Consider the following 16,588-nt stretch of genomic DNA (forward strand, 5'->3'; position numbering starts at 1 on the left):
TATGTTGAGCTTTAAAGGTAAATTATGCAAGCTTTTTTACCCAGCTTCAGAATAATTGTGATAGTTAAATGACTTGTTGTGGGGAGAATGGAGGCTCTCTGCCTACTACTACTTATCTCAGTATCCCAGATCTTTTCTCGCGAGAAACATGGACTGCTTTGTGGCACTACAACACAAATGTAATATTTTGTTTGTTACAGATAAGACTCAGAAATATACACATAATGTTCCCCACCTAAGTAGACACCGCTCCACGGATTGCCTTCTCAACGGCTTTGTTGAAAACAAATGCACATGGCCTGGTGGGGAGGGAGGAGGGTTAGTGGTGAGTTTTTACTATATGCACTCTGAAACTGTAGGGGAGCTCCACAGAGAACAAAATGATCAAAAAAGGGAAAGCAACCAGACTTATAGTTCCCCTTTAAAGCCCCAGTATGTAACTTTTTTTAATTTGTTTTTTTTTTAGCAAAAATCAAATATGTCTTTCATAAATACGTATTTCACTGAAGTTGAATCACAGCCGCATACAAATGAAAGCTTTCTGGTTCCTTAGAATGAGTTGTTACAAGTCGTTACAAATACATAAGTGGGCGACGCATCGAACCGAGGCGGCCATGTTGCATCGTGACCGTAGGTAACCACGGAAACTCAGCGGAGCTGTGGGCTCGGCCTGTTAAAACTGTCACCACTGTGTAGTGTGAGGAAGGACGGAGGCACTGGTGTTGCATTCAGGTGCAGTCAGGCAGACGGCCGTCGGCAAACCAACCGGATGTCATTTTACTCCACCAGAGAAAGATGGTAAAACAATACCACATCACCATGACAACATGTTGTCACACCTGTATTGTTTTGCCTCGTGCTGGCGGACCACTTGTTTACATAGACGCTTGTTTATCCTGTTACATGCAGCCAGACGCTTGTCTGTCTGACGTCTGCCCCATTTCACGTGAATGCAACATCAAGAATACGTTCCGATATGCAACCGCACCGCTAGATGGGGGGAATTCCTACACATTATACCTTTAAAGGTTCAGTGTGCAATAATTGTCAAGGTTCATTGGCAAAATCTGAGGTGAGGTGGGGTGGATATGGATAGCGACGGGGGGACTGTTCATTTAGTCGGGACAGTGCATATTAATGGACAGTGAGTGCTAGAGTAGGCTACCCACAGTAAATACACCGGACATCTGTAGTCCCCAAAACAATACAACAATACACACTGGACCTTTAAAGCAAAGACAGTTAAGAAGCAAGACGCCCCACTTCGAGTCAGTTTTCTCTTTCTGTGTCACGTAGGTTACTCCACTACCCAGCAGCAGGCCCTGAGTCTATTGATTCCAATGAGAGAAGTGAAAGTGAGCAGAGATTATGGTTGATTTCTTTTTTGCCCCATAGTCACAGAAGTAAATATTGGAGTCATTTTTCTTCACAAGCCACTTCTCTTCTGAACATTTTGACACAAAAATGGCAAATTCCAGACAGACAAATCAGGAGAAAATGAACTTTGTTCAAGAAATGTCTCTGTCTCAACAACACACTCTGGCAGGATTTGGCACAGATCTCCTAGGCAACATAAACTAACGTTCACGAATACCGGGCTTACTAATTATCATAATGCTAAATATGACTGACTGTGTAAATATTTAATCTATCATAAGAAAATATAAATGTCCCACTTTCCTCTTCTAACAGCTTTTCAGCTTTTCCATCCACACAGTCGTTGACAACACCAGGTGGGGGGACGGGTGACCACACCCACTTAGGAGACAGGAAGTGTACCATTTCATATCACTGGTGCAGCTTGTAATGAGCCATCTTGTCATAGTAGAGTATCTTTGTTTAAAGTACTATCCATCCCTTTGCACATTGCTGACTAACTGTTTATGTAAAGCAGGACTTTATCCTGACTGTTTGCTGTGTTGTGACTTTGAAAGAGAATTCCCCATCTGTGTGTATTTTGTTGTAAACATGTCCACCTGTTGGTTCAGTTGTTTTTGTAAAAGCATGTGGTTTGTAGCTGCAGTAACAGGAGATTACAGTGGATGTTTAATGAGGACAGGCTAGTTTTTCACAGCCCAGACTCACCAATCTGTGGATGCAAGAGAATCATTTGGCATAACAACTCTCACACACCATTGCTTGCTAAGTAGACAACTGTGAATGAATGTTTAATATCATTACTCATCGGTGAGAGGAAGCCAGAGCTTTGGAACGTTAACAAACACAACACACAAGTAGAGGAGCTAATGTGTCCGTGATGTTTTTTTGTTTTTTTTGCTCAGACTCGACGAAGAAGCTGAAGGATGTGCTGCAGGAGTTCCATGGAGACGGAGTGTTGGCTAAATACAACCCAGAGGAGGTATGTTCAGTTTTTATGTGATCTCATTCACAACCCACATCTGCATTTAGCTAAAACTAAACAATGGCTTTGGCATGCTTTTTCTCTGCAAAAAAAAAAAAAAAAAATCTGGCATATATAACAATAAATAGCAATTAACCATAAAATGATTCTGAGGTCATAATATTTAGCAAAGCAGTTCTTCCACATATTCTATAACATTTTTGTCACTCGGTTTTGTTCGTGCTTTTTCAAAACAAAATATTTTGGCACATGGCTGAACTGTGGGCTGCCATTTTTAGTTTGAAAAATAATTGGAATACCGACAGCCTGGCAGCTGAAGTGTTCATCCAGGTATGTCACCAAAATACCAGTATGTCATGGTTCAAGGCTGGAATTTTGACAGTCGCTGGATAAAATTAATGAGGTGTGGAGAAAAAAATAAAAAAATCCTCACTGCAGGTGCACAGAAACACACACACACACACACACACACACACACACACACACACACAAAACTGGGCTCCTGGTGTTTTTTTTCTCAAGAACTCCCACAGTTTCCCACATTTCTGAATTCACAATACATGATACATTGATAACTGCTGCATGACCGACATGGTAAACCTGCATTTACACATCATATTCGTTGTGACTCTTTGGACACTTGGTACATTTTGAATGTGATAACTACACGATGTCTCTGTCTCTGTCTGGTATGTTTCTTTCCTAAATGCTGCTGGTTGTAGAAGCAGGAAATCCTCACCCAGGTAACCGCTGCCTCCTCCTCTTCTTCCTCCTCCTCCTCCTCCTCCTCTTCTTCCTCTTCCTCCTCCTGCTCCTCTCTCTCATGTATTGTTGGTGTGTTTTTGCTGAGTGTAGAGTGTAGAAAAGCTCCCCTCTCACTGTCACTGCGGCAGAGCAATAAAATATTATTTTCACATAGAAAAAAACAAAAAAACATAAGAAATATCTAGAGGGCATGCAGTGAAATATTACTCACCTGATGTGTCTCAGTCAAACTGGTAATGAGCGTCTTCACAAGCAAAATGAAAGGAGCTGCAGAAACTCTGAAACTACTTTAAAATAGAGCCTCACCGCCCACAGCCCAAACAACAGGTTAGAAATCTGCACAGAATCTGCAGTACTTTGCCAACACACTCTCCACAGTTAAACTTCTCACCATGACCAACTTTATATTCACATTCATATTCCCTGTTTTCTTTTGTTTTTCCTTAGGAGATTGACTTTGAGGGCTTTAAGGTCTTCATGCAGACTTTCCTGGAGAGCGAACTCCCCGAAGAGTTCTGTCAACACCTCTTCATGTCGTTCAGCAACAAGGGGCCAGAGCCCAGCCCCTCGTGTTCAGACAAACCCAAAGTCTCTGGTGAGTGGAGAAATGGAATCTTTGCTCCAACAAACCCCCACAGCCACGTTGGTGTTTTAGTTCTTTTCGCTGACATATGTGTGTGAAACTGGCCACTTATTCACTCCCCGCAAAACATTTCTTCACTGACGGGTTCTTGTCGATTTTTAAGACAAACCACTTTACTGTGTGATTTCCACAAGCGTTCAGAGCTCCACTTTTTATTGCTGTGTTAAAAACACTGCATCATCTCTCTGTTTTGCGCCATCAAACGATCTACAACCTGCCAAGTGGAGCCCAGTGGAACACGACATAAATTGTAGTGCAGACGCTGCCAACTGTCTTGGCAATAGTCTTGTTTGTTTACAGGATTTATACTAATATCTCATTCTCATGTGGTAATGACTCACTGATATGGAAACGACACTAGTAACACATCGTGACTTTGTTGGTTCAGACAGGATTCCCCCCAAATACCTCTCGTCTAAAGTCTTTAACATTTATGAAACACAAGATCTCCATTTACCTCCTGCAACTTGTCCAGTGTCAGTTTCTGAAGTAGATTCATGCAGCCAGTCTTCAAATCACAAGAATTACTGATGACTTCAAAAATAGGACACAAACAAGGCCTGAAGATTATCATGTCCCACAGCGACGGGGAAAAGATGCTTAACAAAAGTAAATGGCAGCACTTTATTGTGATGCCATGCTATGGTATATTGTGATTTACTATATGTAAAGTCTTTAAGGTAAGCTACGCCATAAACTGTGACAGTATCGGTAGCCCTGACAGCACATTTTAAGAACAAGGTGTTTTTTTATGCCATTATTAGAATCATTTGTATTGTGAACATATAAACACACTGTAGTTATGAATAGATGTTGATGCAGTAGTCAAACTGATGAAACAGTCTTTTTTTTATTCTTGTTTTGCTGTAATTTACTGCAGCAGAGGTTGTTCTGCTGTCGAACAGCCAATCAGATGAATGCATATTATAAAATAAAGCAGCGCTCCCCAGCTGCTGTTAGCATTCATTGGATGGAAATGGAAAACAGTCCTCGTGGGGACTGTGCTGTCGAAAAGCCCATTTACAGTAAAACATGACATCCTTAAAACTGTCACTTTATACATTCACCATTTCAAACATAAAAAACAACTTGTTGTTACCTTTCCTCCTTAAAGCAATACTGGATCAGTTGTATAATAGTGACAAACGTTACAATTGCAAAGTCAGTGAGGCATTCGGTTAATCATCCAGATAGTAAAGTGATAGTTCACCCAAAATTCAAATTTCACTCATTATCTACTCACCCTCATGTCGACTAAGAGAAGTCACAGAGGACTCTGAAACTTCTCCCAGCCCTGAGTTACAGCGGGGCTCCGTGCAGCACTGCATGTCCATATGACGGTAGCAAACGGGGCTCAATTTTCTTTGTCCAAAAAGACACACCAAAAACCATCCAAATACCTCCATGCTGCTCGTATGTAATGTCCCTCTTGTATTGAAGCCCCGACATGAGAAATTGTTCCGAAAAAAAAGTCTATATTTTAAGCTTGTTTGTAGCGGAAGCTCCCAGCCCTGCTCTTCCTGGTCGAGATTTGGACGGACAAGCTTAAAATATATACCTATTTAATTTTTTTCGGAACAATTTCTCATGTTGGGGCTTCAATACAAGACGGACATTACAGACGAGCAGTATGGAGGTATTTGGATGTTTTTTGGTGTGTCTTTTGGATGAAGAAAAGTGAGGCCCATTTGCTACCGTCATATGGACATGCACTGCTACGCCGAGACCCCCTGCAACTCAGAGAAGCCACGGAGGACTCTGAAACTTCTCCCAGCCCTTAGTCCACATGAGGGTGAGTAGACAATGAGTGAAATTTGAATTTTGGGTGAACTATCCCTTTAATTATTATTTGATATTAGCAAGACATTCATTTTTGCATTTTGATTGATTGATTGATTGATTGATTGATGGATTGATTGATTGATTGATTGATTGATTGATTGATTGATTGATTTGGATCCCCATTAGCTATGGCAATGCCAAAGCTATTCTTCCTGGGGTCCATACAACATATTTACAATGTATCAATGCAATTTATGTCCCATACAATATAATACATGCTCAAATACAACATAAAACACAACAAGATACAAACAGATACACAACACAACAAGACAGCTCCCTAGGTCAGCAGTGGTACGTAGTATTTACATATCATGATGTCAATACATGTCTACATATATTATATATTGGTCACACAATTAGAACTAAAGTTTCTATAGCCCATTGATGTTACATCCAGTGCCATCGAAACTCAGCCTTAAAATCAGATTTGACAGAATTAAAGCAGATTTGACAGTATCCCATACTTACCATAACATGGTTTAAGAAAAGAAAAGTATCTGTTTTATGCAGCTTAAATGAACAATTTGATTAAATAAATCAGCTCACCTCTCTGCTTTGAGTATTTAATGCATATTGTTCTTCCACATTTGCCTCAGAGGGTGTGTGCAGCCTGCAGTGTAATTAATAACTGATGCAGCCGGATGTATACACTGGCTTTATGAATTAATACAGTACAGTCACTCTAGAGGACTGAAGAGGAATAATAGCAGCTTCATTAATGTCCTGTCTGTCTCTGGTTTGATGCAGGGTTTTCATAAGCGTGCTGGCTTGTGCCGTCTAACCACGCTGTTTCTGAAATAGTTTTACTCCATATCATTATCACTGATGAAAGGCCAATCTTTATCATCCATCCATCCACCCATGCACTTTCCACCGCTCATATGAATCTAAATTACATCTTAGCCATGCCGTCCAACTCTTAAGAGAACTCGAGGTGTGTCTTGGCCAGGTTGGATGTATACATAAAAAGCTTCCAGCACGTTCTGGGCCTGCCAAAGCTCTCCTCCCTCTCGGACATGCTCGGTATATCTCCACAGGGAGGCTTTCAAGAGGTATCCGAGTCAGACGCCCGAGCCACTTCAACTGGCTTCTATCAAAGTGAAGGGGCGGTTCTCCAGGCTCCTCCTGGACGTCTGAGCTCTCCAAACCTATTGCTACAGGTCGTCCAAGCCACCCTGTGAGGGAAACTCATTTTGGCTTTCGCTTGTATCTGTAATTTCACTTTGGTCATTACCTAAAGCTCATGACCATATGTGAAAGAGAGTAGGCTGCCTCATAAATGGAGAGCTGTGCCTTCGGTCTGGGCTCCCCTCTCTTCCAGGACAGTCCCAGGTACATAACTGCGCTGCATCAGGACTTATCTGGTTCTTAACCCTGACTTTGAATGTACTGTACAGTCTTACTAAGGACTCAGTTAAATATAGATACGTATCAGCTTTCAGAAACATTTGAGATCCCTTGTAGCTCCAATGTTGTTGTTGATTACAAGTGAGAAATGGGCGATAACAGAAACTCCATCCAGGTGTCTGTGTCCCTCTGATAACTAACTACTCTACTCTATACTCTCTAGATTGTGTAGGCCTAGGCTACTGTGTGCGACAGGGCCTTTAATATAATTGGTCTAAACCTGCTACAATGCACATTTGTGAAAATGCACATGTGGCCTAAGGCATTTAGACTGGCCTTTCCTGATCTGTGAGATCTACACCTGGTAGCCTAATTGTTCAGATGTTGTTTTATCATTTGTTTAAATGATGCTGAAAAGACACTTGTTCTTTCAGGCTTCATCTGCTAGTTTGTTTGTCCGTGTTTTTGCTGTTCGTTTTATTTTGTTCTTGTTGTTGTTCTTCTTCTTGCAAAGAGATCTTGGGTCTCATGAAAGGCATGAAAGGCAAGGCAAATTAAATGTTACTATTATTATTGCTACGTGTGTATATAGAGTAAATATACAGCTTTACTGTTTACATTTCATTTTTACATTGTCTATCTTGTTTGCGTTTCTGAATCTTTGTATTGTTATTTATTTACTTCTTCTATATCATATTTTCCCGTGATAACGTTTGCTACCGAGGAGAGGAGAGGCATCCCTCCATTTGGACATTGCGTTTGAGGCCGGGTTGCGTGATTGTGTCACAGCGTCTTTGTCGTTACTGTCCAGTGTCAAAGGTCTCTTCACATGTAGCCGGGAACTGGACATCTTTATCCGTTTTCCAGTTAGTTCTAATAAAACCTAAAAACCTCATCATATAAAAATCTTTGTTGCTAGGAAACGGGCGCTGCATAGTTCGTCAGTCACACAAAGGTAGAATTCGTTTGGGTCTTTTTACCCAATGTGTAAATCAGTACTCGGATAATTGTGCAGTGAAAACAAACTCAAGATTGAGTGTAGAGCGATGGACAGTGGAGCGGTTGCTGCTCTGGCTTGTAGAAGAGGACAGACCACCGCTGTGTTGTTAAACAGTGAGTGATGGAGACATTAACGTAAAAAAGAAAAGAAGAAAAGATGTCATTGCAGAGTCCAGCTCGACCAAGACCGAGTAAAAATGTGGTTGATTCCGAGACGATTGAAAATGTGGTTTCAAGACCGGTCTCAAAACCAGGACCGCTCTGGAGTACTACAACACTACCATATTATTCTATATATAGAAGTATTTGTTTTGAGCAGAGACTGTCTTAGTGTCTGTCACACTGTCACAAGTGTGAAAACACAATCCTTTACGTAGCAGTGCCGCCCGCTGAAGGCCCTTCATGTGGACAGTACACTTGACTTGACTTGACTGCTGATGACCGGTCATAACACACTTATCAGCTGACTGGAGAGAGTGTTAATGACTTAACACCATGTAGTGCTCTTCACCCTGGATCATTAAACCCAAGGAGATCAGGCCCAACCGTCCTGTTATTAATGTTTGATTCGGCTCCAGACGAGAGCAAAGCCTTTGATGGGGCTCAGCCTGAACCATCTGCCCGGCGACCGGACACCACCCAGCACTGAGTGATTGATTGACCTTTGCTCTCCCTCCAGGGCTGAAGCTGATCAAAGGCAGCTCGACCCCTCTGAAGACGCCCACGCCCACGCCGCCCCGGCCGCTGGACGCGGTGCAGCTGAAGGACATCGTGTGTTACCTGTCGTTGCTGGAGGGCGGGCGTCCCGAGGACAAGCTGGAGTGTGAGTGTCACCTGACTGTTTAAAGGGACATTGTGTCATTTCTTTTATCTATTCACGAAAATCGATTATTTGGTTCAAAAGTCTGTTTTTCATTAATCAATAATTCAGTAATTCCTACACAATGTCCCTTTAATTCTTGTGTAAATGTGCAGACAGTGAGTGAAGTCCTGATGCTGGATCAGTGCACAGCCCCCCCCCACCCTCCCCACCCCCCAGTGTCACAGGTTGAGTTAAACCTCAGTGGGTGGAAGCAGGTTTTCAGACTCATGATTTCTCGCCCTGCTGGGTCTGAGTAGCAAAGTTAGTCGACAGAAACCCCTAGAACAGTAGCTCAACTTAATTTGACGTGTCCTGATCTGCAGTGTTAACAATCCAACCAATCAGATGTAAGTATTTCCCTTGGCCCTGGTATAGGATGCAACATCTGTTGTAGCTAACAAAACGTACCTTTTATATACTGTAGCCTATGAGGTGTGGCTAATGCTGATGTGACTGCTGAATATTCACAATGACCACCTTCATGTTACACTTATAATCTGCTTTTATAGCTCCCCTATTTGTTCCTAAAGCCTTTGAATCTGCCGCTGTTGCCGCAAATGAATGAAACAGCCTGTGTGAAGAAAAAAGAAAAAAAATCAAGTATTTTTCCAGATGCTGAGCTGAAAAATGAAAAAAAAAAAACCTGTGCCTGTGAATTACATCTCCCAAAGACTCACAACACTGTAAAAATCGCTCCTGTCGAAATTTCCTCTTTGCCACAGAAAGAAAAGTTCTGGAGCACCAGAGGAATAAAAGGACGTATGAAAAATGAATCAGATCAATTAATTTTAGTAATTTATTGTCTCTGTTGACTCAACTTACCCTTTTGAGATTTGCTTTCAGAAGAATTGTGCGACCGCAGAGATTTAACTCAACCAGTGAGATTGTTTCTGTCTCCATTTCCTCATAAATGCTCATTGAAACAAAATGCTGTTAGTGTGACATGATGTTATTACTGTAAATAAGCACAGATGGTACACAACGTACACGTCTTCGGGGCTGATTTGAACTGTGGTATTAACATTTATTTGTATCCAAATATTTACTGGGCCTCTTGTTCTTTCTGCATCTCTCTCTCTTTCTCTTTGTCTTTTTTTCTTGTTTTGTTGCTCTTTCCCTCTGGTGAAAATAATTCCTTTATGTGTTTTCCATTTGGAACCAAAACTCTTAATTCTATATCAAATGAAATTCACTTTCTTCTCTACTTCTACTCTGTTACTCGTCTTCTTTGGTGATAATCTTCATCGCAAATCTCATAAATCTTCTGCGATGGGATGTTTAACGCCTCGTGTTTGCAGTTTACTGACACATCTTCCCACATCTCTTAATTGCATTTAGCGCATCATTTATTCACCAGGTTACACCGCTTAATTGACCATCAGAGTTTTTTTTTCTGTGTTGCTGTAATTCTCATCCAGCTGCTGAATTATTGAGCGGAGTTGCTCTCATTAAGTGCAGCAGAGATGACTAAATAATTCAGCTGATGGGGCCTCTGTTTGTGTGTGGGAGCACACCATGGATTTAACTGTGGATGGTGTCTTCCTGCACCCTGCCTCTCCCTCCTCTGTCCACACTGACTCTGTTTCCGTAGCAGACGGCTCCATCTGCTGGCCTGTTTGAGAAGTGCTGACAAGATTCAAGCGCATCCTGTGTTAGTCAGAAACAAGCCAGTTGTGCACTGAAAAGACGGCCTGCTGATGTTGTTCCAAATTCACCCAAACATTGATCTTAATCTGAAACAGAGAGAACAGCTGACAGAGGAGTCAAATACTGTGAATACTTTCTGTTATCTTGAATCTGGTTCGAGCTGCCTTATTGTGGCATTTCAAGAGAAGTCTTCAAACATAAGGTTTTGTAGAATTTATGAGAAATAAAATTCTTATAAATTATATGTAAAAAAAGAAAAAAATTTGGATGATGTGGCAGTGTTCGCTAATATTTCAACAAAGCTGTGGTGTTATGTGTTAGTTATTGGTGTTATGTAATCAATATCATTAATAAAAAGTTTACTTAAGTTTGTAAAGCAACACAAAAAGTTAAAGGTTGTGAGACTGAGTAGAGCAAAGGAGTTAGGAAGAAACTGTTGAGAATAAAAAGAGAAATCCCTTGAAAACAAGAGGAAACAGCTTAAACAGGGAAAGTTTACAATGCAACAAAATCTATATAATCTAGCATTGATATTTAATCAACAGTTGATTAATTATAAAGCTAAAGTGTTTGTTGCTTGCTTGCAATTTAATTTAAGTTCAAAATTAAACCAGATTTTGAGTACCTCTGGTCTTCACACTGCCTCTTTTTCTTTTTAATATGTTGTACTATTTAACCTTAATAATAATAATGTGTTCGACAAGCTTCAGTTTTAATTGTAGTAAGTGAAACCCATGGTGTTGAATGCAGAGAATTAACCAACACAAACTCTGCAGCAAAGCAAAGCACTGATTTTGACTGGAACAACTTTCAGATTTTGGCTCATTAAAATTCATAAACACATCAGTTCAGTTCAGTTCAGTACAACTTTATTCCTCTCTGTCAGAACAGGTCTGCACCTTGTGTTGTTGCTGTTAGGGCTTTATTTTCTTCTAACTGAGAGATTTAAAGCAGAAGTAAGCGATCCGGTCGTTTTCGCTAATGCTGCGTTCCAGGCAGGCTTTTGAAATCGTAAATTACAGCTTCAAGTCACAACTTACGACTTTGTTGCGTTCCAGGCGACCCACTCGTGTTTCTCCGACCTGTTTTACCGGTGAAAGTCACTATAACGGCCACTCGTAACTTCTGACCTGTGAACTCGTACCAGATCGAACTGGTACCACTTCACAGGACGGAAAAACACGAGTCTACGAGTTTCCTTGAACGCACCATAACAGTCCTTGTCCCTACGTCGCCACATTCATGGCGTCCCTTGGCTGCACACACAGCCCTGCATGCCGTTCTCTCTCCTCATTGGATAAAAACTGTAGGATACGATAAATGTTTTCTCCTGGGCTCAGAGCAGAGCAGAGTGACTGACAGACCCGTGTTTCAGACCAAACACTCTATGTAAGTGATTGCTGTCGGAAGATATAACTATTTAAGACTTATATTAACACAAATATATCACTTACTTCTGCTTTAAAGGGATAGTTCAACATTTTGGCAAATTGGCCCATTGCCATAATCACTATAGTCATAGCAGTAGGTTCATTACCTTTAATTGTAGGTGTAAGCTATTTTCAGTACGGCGGAGCGCAGCAACTGGCTGCTCAGAGCTACGCTATGGAGGCTAAGGGAATTTCTTGGTTTCCCTCATTAAACTCATCAAATTCAACATCCCTAAACTCCACAGCGCTTTTGTAGACAAGTTGTGACCTGCACAACCACCACACTATGAGATAATGACGGAACGATACGAAACAGAGCCGTTTTCGAGGTAAATACGGAGACTGCTTGCTGAAAATGTGGACGGCGAAAACGGCTCCGTTTCGTATCGTTCCGTCATTATCTCATAGCGTGGTGGTTGTGCAGCTCACAACTTGTCTACAAAAGCGCTGTGGAGTTTTGGGATTTTGTATTTGATGAGTTTAATGAGGGAAACCAAGAAATTCCCTTAGCCTCCATAGCGTAGCTCTGAGCAGCCAGCTGCTGCGCTCCGCTGTACTAAAAATAGCTTACACCTACAATTAAAGGTAACGAACCTATTGCTATGACTATAGCAATTATGGCAATGGGCCAATTTGCCAAAATGTTGAACTATCCCTTTAAGGGTTTGGAGTTTTTCGAAAGAGTTTTTCCTTCACAGAGACGTTGCTGTTGAGCTTATTTGTAGGTCAACAACAACTCTCATCATATTTTACACTTTATTGCCTCTCTGGTGCCTCTTTGGGTGACCGCAATCACCTCCTTGTAGCACCACCAACCTCCATCCAACAGCAGACGCCTGCATCACTTCCCCCATCACTCCTTCGCCTGAAAAGGTCACAGTCTCTCAGGAAACTGGCAATTAGCTCCTCGTTAGTGGCCTGACGGACCGCCGTCTGACGTCAGCTCCTTATGATGTCAGCGGCCGCTCTCTGCTGCACCTCCACCGCGCTCTGGTGGAGGTGGAGGTGGAGCACTAAGTATAGCCTTTAGTATGGAAATGATCTGCAGCCAGGTCCTACTGCTGCTGCTGCTGCTGTCACGACTCTGTTGCCTTCAGATGCATACGCAACGTCATGACGCCGGACAGCTCCCACGTCATGGCTGCGATAGGCTGTTGCCTGTTTCCATGGTGACGCTTTAATAATTGGAGGATGCTTAAAAGTTGCGGCATTCATATGTGCACGACTACGATGGTAGAGGTTTGGCTTTGTGTCTGCAGGCGGTGAAGTGCACGGTGACATTCACACAGAGAAAGGGGAGAGGAGAGAGACAGAGAGAGAGAGAGAGAGAGAGGTGCAGGGTGCTCACACTGTGTTTTGTTTTTGTCTCCACAGTTATGTTTCGTCTCTATGACACAGACGGAAACGGGTCTTTGGACAGCTCGGTAAATATTCCTCCTCACAAGTATTTCCACTGTCAATGTATCTGCTGATTACTCAGTTCATTGTTTGTATTACAAGATGACAGAAAACAGAGACAAAGTCAGACCAACATCCTCAAACCATAGGATATTTAGTTTGTTTGTCATGAGAGAGAGAGACTTTACTGTCCTTGCATATTTCTGTGCATCAGAATTAGGTTTGGCATCGATACACCCCACTAACAGCATCACAAGTAGAATAAATAAAAATACTAAAGACAATAAATAGAATACCCAAAACACAATGAACATTAAAGAAACAAAACTCAAGTTAATATTTCCCTTTGGAAAGTATTAAAATGATGAATAAAGCACCAGAATATCTGACAAGTTTCCACTTAATCAGTGAATGAACTCATTGTCTCAGCTGTGTGCCCATGATTTAAACACACTGATTTGATTACATTGACTATTTCCATTGATGAGATGGGATAAGACTTAATTTTAAATTTCTCTAATGAGAGATAAATTAACAATGGGGAAGGCATACAGGTAGAAAAAAGGAACAGGAATAGAAAGAAAGAAAGAAAGAAAGAAAGAAAGAAAGAAAGAAAGAAAGAAAGAAAGAAAGAAAGAAAGAAAGAAAGAAAGAAAGAAAGAAAGAGTGTAAAATTAAAGTATGTGTTTAGGGAGACAAGGAAAAAACAGACTATATATAGACAATATATACAATTGAAAAAGAAATGAGCTTGTAAATTAGAAACAATATTGCACTGCACAATATTGTAATCATATTGTCAATCGACCTTATCAATAGTGGTGATGAAGAAACGTGACAGTGACATGAAAACAGTGCTACGTCATGTGAAGCTGTTACTTTACTAACTGTGGATCAGAGTGAATATTGCACTTCACATTAATTAGACAGTATTGTTACTAGTATCAAGTAGAACCTAAAATATTCAGTTACCCAATACCAAATAATAGTACCCAAATATATAAAAAAAAATGCATAACTGTATATAAAAGAATACAATTGGCTCCACAATGACAACAATAACGCGTACTAGTAATTAGTTTCATATTTGTAAGCACTCTGCTGCTGCTCTACACCCACCTCCACCTCTGTCTCTTTCAGTCAGAGCACTTAATGTGTGAATGATACAAAACATACAGTTCATATGGTCCATGTCCATGAATGGGTGACAGAAAGAAAAGACAGAATAAAAGAGGGCAACGCATGAAGAGGAAGAAGGTGGGGCATGGGCGTATTTATGAATGAAAGGGCACCAGTGTGGATGTGTATGTATAGAGAGTGCGTAGGAGGGAGTGGGGTGTTAGAATTAAAGGGTTGGGAGGCCGGGGACAGGGGACCGGGGTGAGGTGGGTGGAGGGGGTTCTGTAATGTATCCAGTTATTAGTCATCTCCCACCCAGTGCTGGCTGAGAGAGGACACAGCAGCACTCTGATGCAGCTGACACATCACAAACATCTCTGTCACTACTCTGTGTGCACTTCAGCATTTCTCATTGTATTTGTTTGAACTGTATTGAACAAATACTAAGTTAATCCACCACTAAAGAAGGTTTGTCATAGTGTTGATGCATTTTTCATTTGTCAGCTCATGAAAACAGTTTGTATACGGTCGATATGAGTGAGACAGACACATCAGCCATAACATTAAAACAGGTGACTGGTTTTAATGTTGTCATAATGCTGATGCTGATCTGTGTAGTTTTTTTTTCTTTGACTTTTTTTGAGTTGTACAAATCATTCATACCACATTCATATATTTAACAAGTATTTATTGTTCATTTCCTTGCACTCCCTCATATTTTATTTGCACTACATGTTACAGTACAGTGCAGTCTGGCCATTGACCACTTTTATTTAACTATTTTTGTATTATTCTTCTTATTTATTTAACTTATCGTTCAATTGTTGTTGTTGTTCTTGTACATATTTTTATATCTAAATCTGAGAGCAACATTAAATTCCTTGTATGTATGCAATATACTTAGCCAACAAGTCTGATTCTGATTGAACCATGTTAGGATGCAAAATGAACAAAAATGACTAGAAACTACAGATAATAGTTTCAAATCAAACTGACCATGATTCAGAATGAACAGGCCAGAGATATTAAAACCAGTCACCGGTGTTGATGTTAGTGCTGATGGGTGTTCATGCTGCATGTGGTGTGAATATACTGTAACTTATTTTGTAGGTTAGCCTGTATATTTTTCAATAATGTAATTATTCCAATCTTTACTTTCTTCAGTTACTGTAGAGCACTAGCAGTGTGCAGTCTCCTGTTCATGTACAGATGCAGTTTTTTCACACATACACAAACATCGCACGCAAACTGTGCAATTTACAGTGCTGTAATCTGTTCCAAAATAAGGCACTGCTTTGAAAATATCACCCAATAAATCTATCTTAAAATGAAACGTTCATGTGAAACATGACGCACAGTTTTCATGATAATGATTATTTGGATGAACCATCTTCTAAATCTGAAACTCTTTGGTTCTCCACAGGCGGTTGCACACAACTCTATACAGTAAAGTGACAGTACAAATGTACCCAGAACAGTAAACACCAGTCCAGTGTTTGAACAGAATACTGTGATTGGTTATTATTTTTCCAAAAATGATGATGATGACTGACTCTTGTGAAAAGGTTTAATCACAGGGTTCTCAACTGGTCTCACTCTGGGACCCACATTTTCCCATGATCATTAACTCGTGACTTTTGTAGGATTAAATCCAAGCTAATTTATTTTTCAAAACTAGCCTACGAAAGTAAGTTATCTTTATCTTTATCTTTTTTCGACATAAATACCTACACATAGTTTCATGTGCAAAGTGCATTAGAGAGCACATCAATAAGGAACTGAGGAGGACCATGACAACTGCATGTACAAAAGTAACAGAAAATATAAAACTACAAAAAAAAATAGAAAAACCCACAACACGAGATGTTTCCGCATCTCCAAACAATCAAATGACGGTTACCATGGCTACAGTGCTAGACTGCTGCATGTATCTGACGCATGCCAGTCAAAATCTTTTATATATACAGTCTATGGTCAAAATACATTTTTTTCAAAATAAAAGTCCAACATGCACATCAAATTTTATTCATTCATTTATTTATTTATTTATTGACCATGTAGAAAGTTTGGAATTGTTGTGGAGGCTTTTGCAGAGGTGATGAGAAGTGATGTTTCTGATGTGTAAACTGCATCAAAGTGATTGAATAAACCTGTGATCAGCGTGACCCCAG

At 40.6% G+C, this 16,588-nt stretch overlaps 1 protein-coding gene across 2 annotated transcripts in view; it reads left to right on the forward strand.

Moving 5' to 3' along the window:
* The window catches only part of dgkb (diacylglycerol kinase, beta), a 102,069-nt gene that overhangs the window by 16,853 nt on the left and 68,628 nt on the right, over positions 1-16,588 (forward strand). The window contains exons 3-7 of one of the 2 annotated variants that reach the window (XM_085803503.1): positions 2,283-2,359; positions 3,085-3,105; positions 3,575-3,722; positions 8,641-8,784; positions 13,275-13,324. In XM_085803503.1, coding sequence (XP_085659629.1) covers positions 2,283-2,359; positions 3,085-3,105; positions 3,575-3,722; positions 8,641-8,784; positions 13,275-13,324 — 440 coding nt within the window. The remainder of the gene's footprint in view (positions 1-2,282; positions 2,360-3,084; positions 3,106-3,574; positions 3,723-8,640; positions 8,785-13,274; positions 13,325-16,588) is intronic. The other variant, XM_085803504.1, reaches the window with a different exon arrangement.

This window comes from Trachurus japonicus, chromosome 16, assembly GCF_045865225.1.
Source record: "Trachurus japonicus isolate A0001 chromosome 16, Traja_1.0".
In the NCBI taxonomy this organism is placed as follows: Eukaryota; Metazoa; Chordata; class Actinopteri; order Carangiformes; family Carangidae; genus Trachurus; species Trachurus japonicus.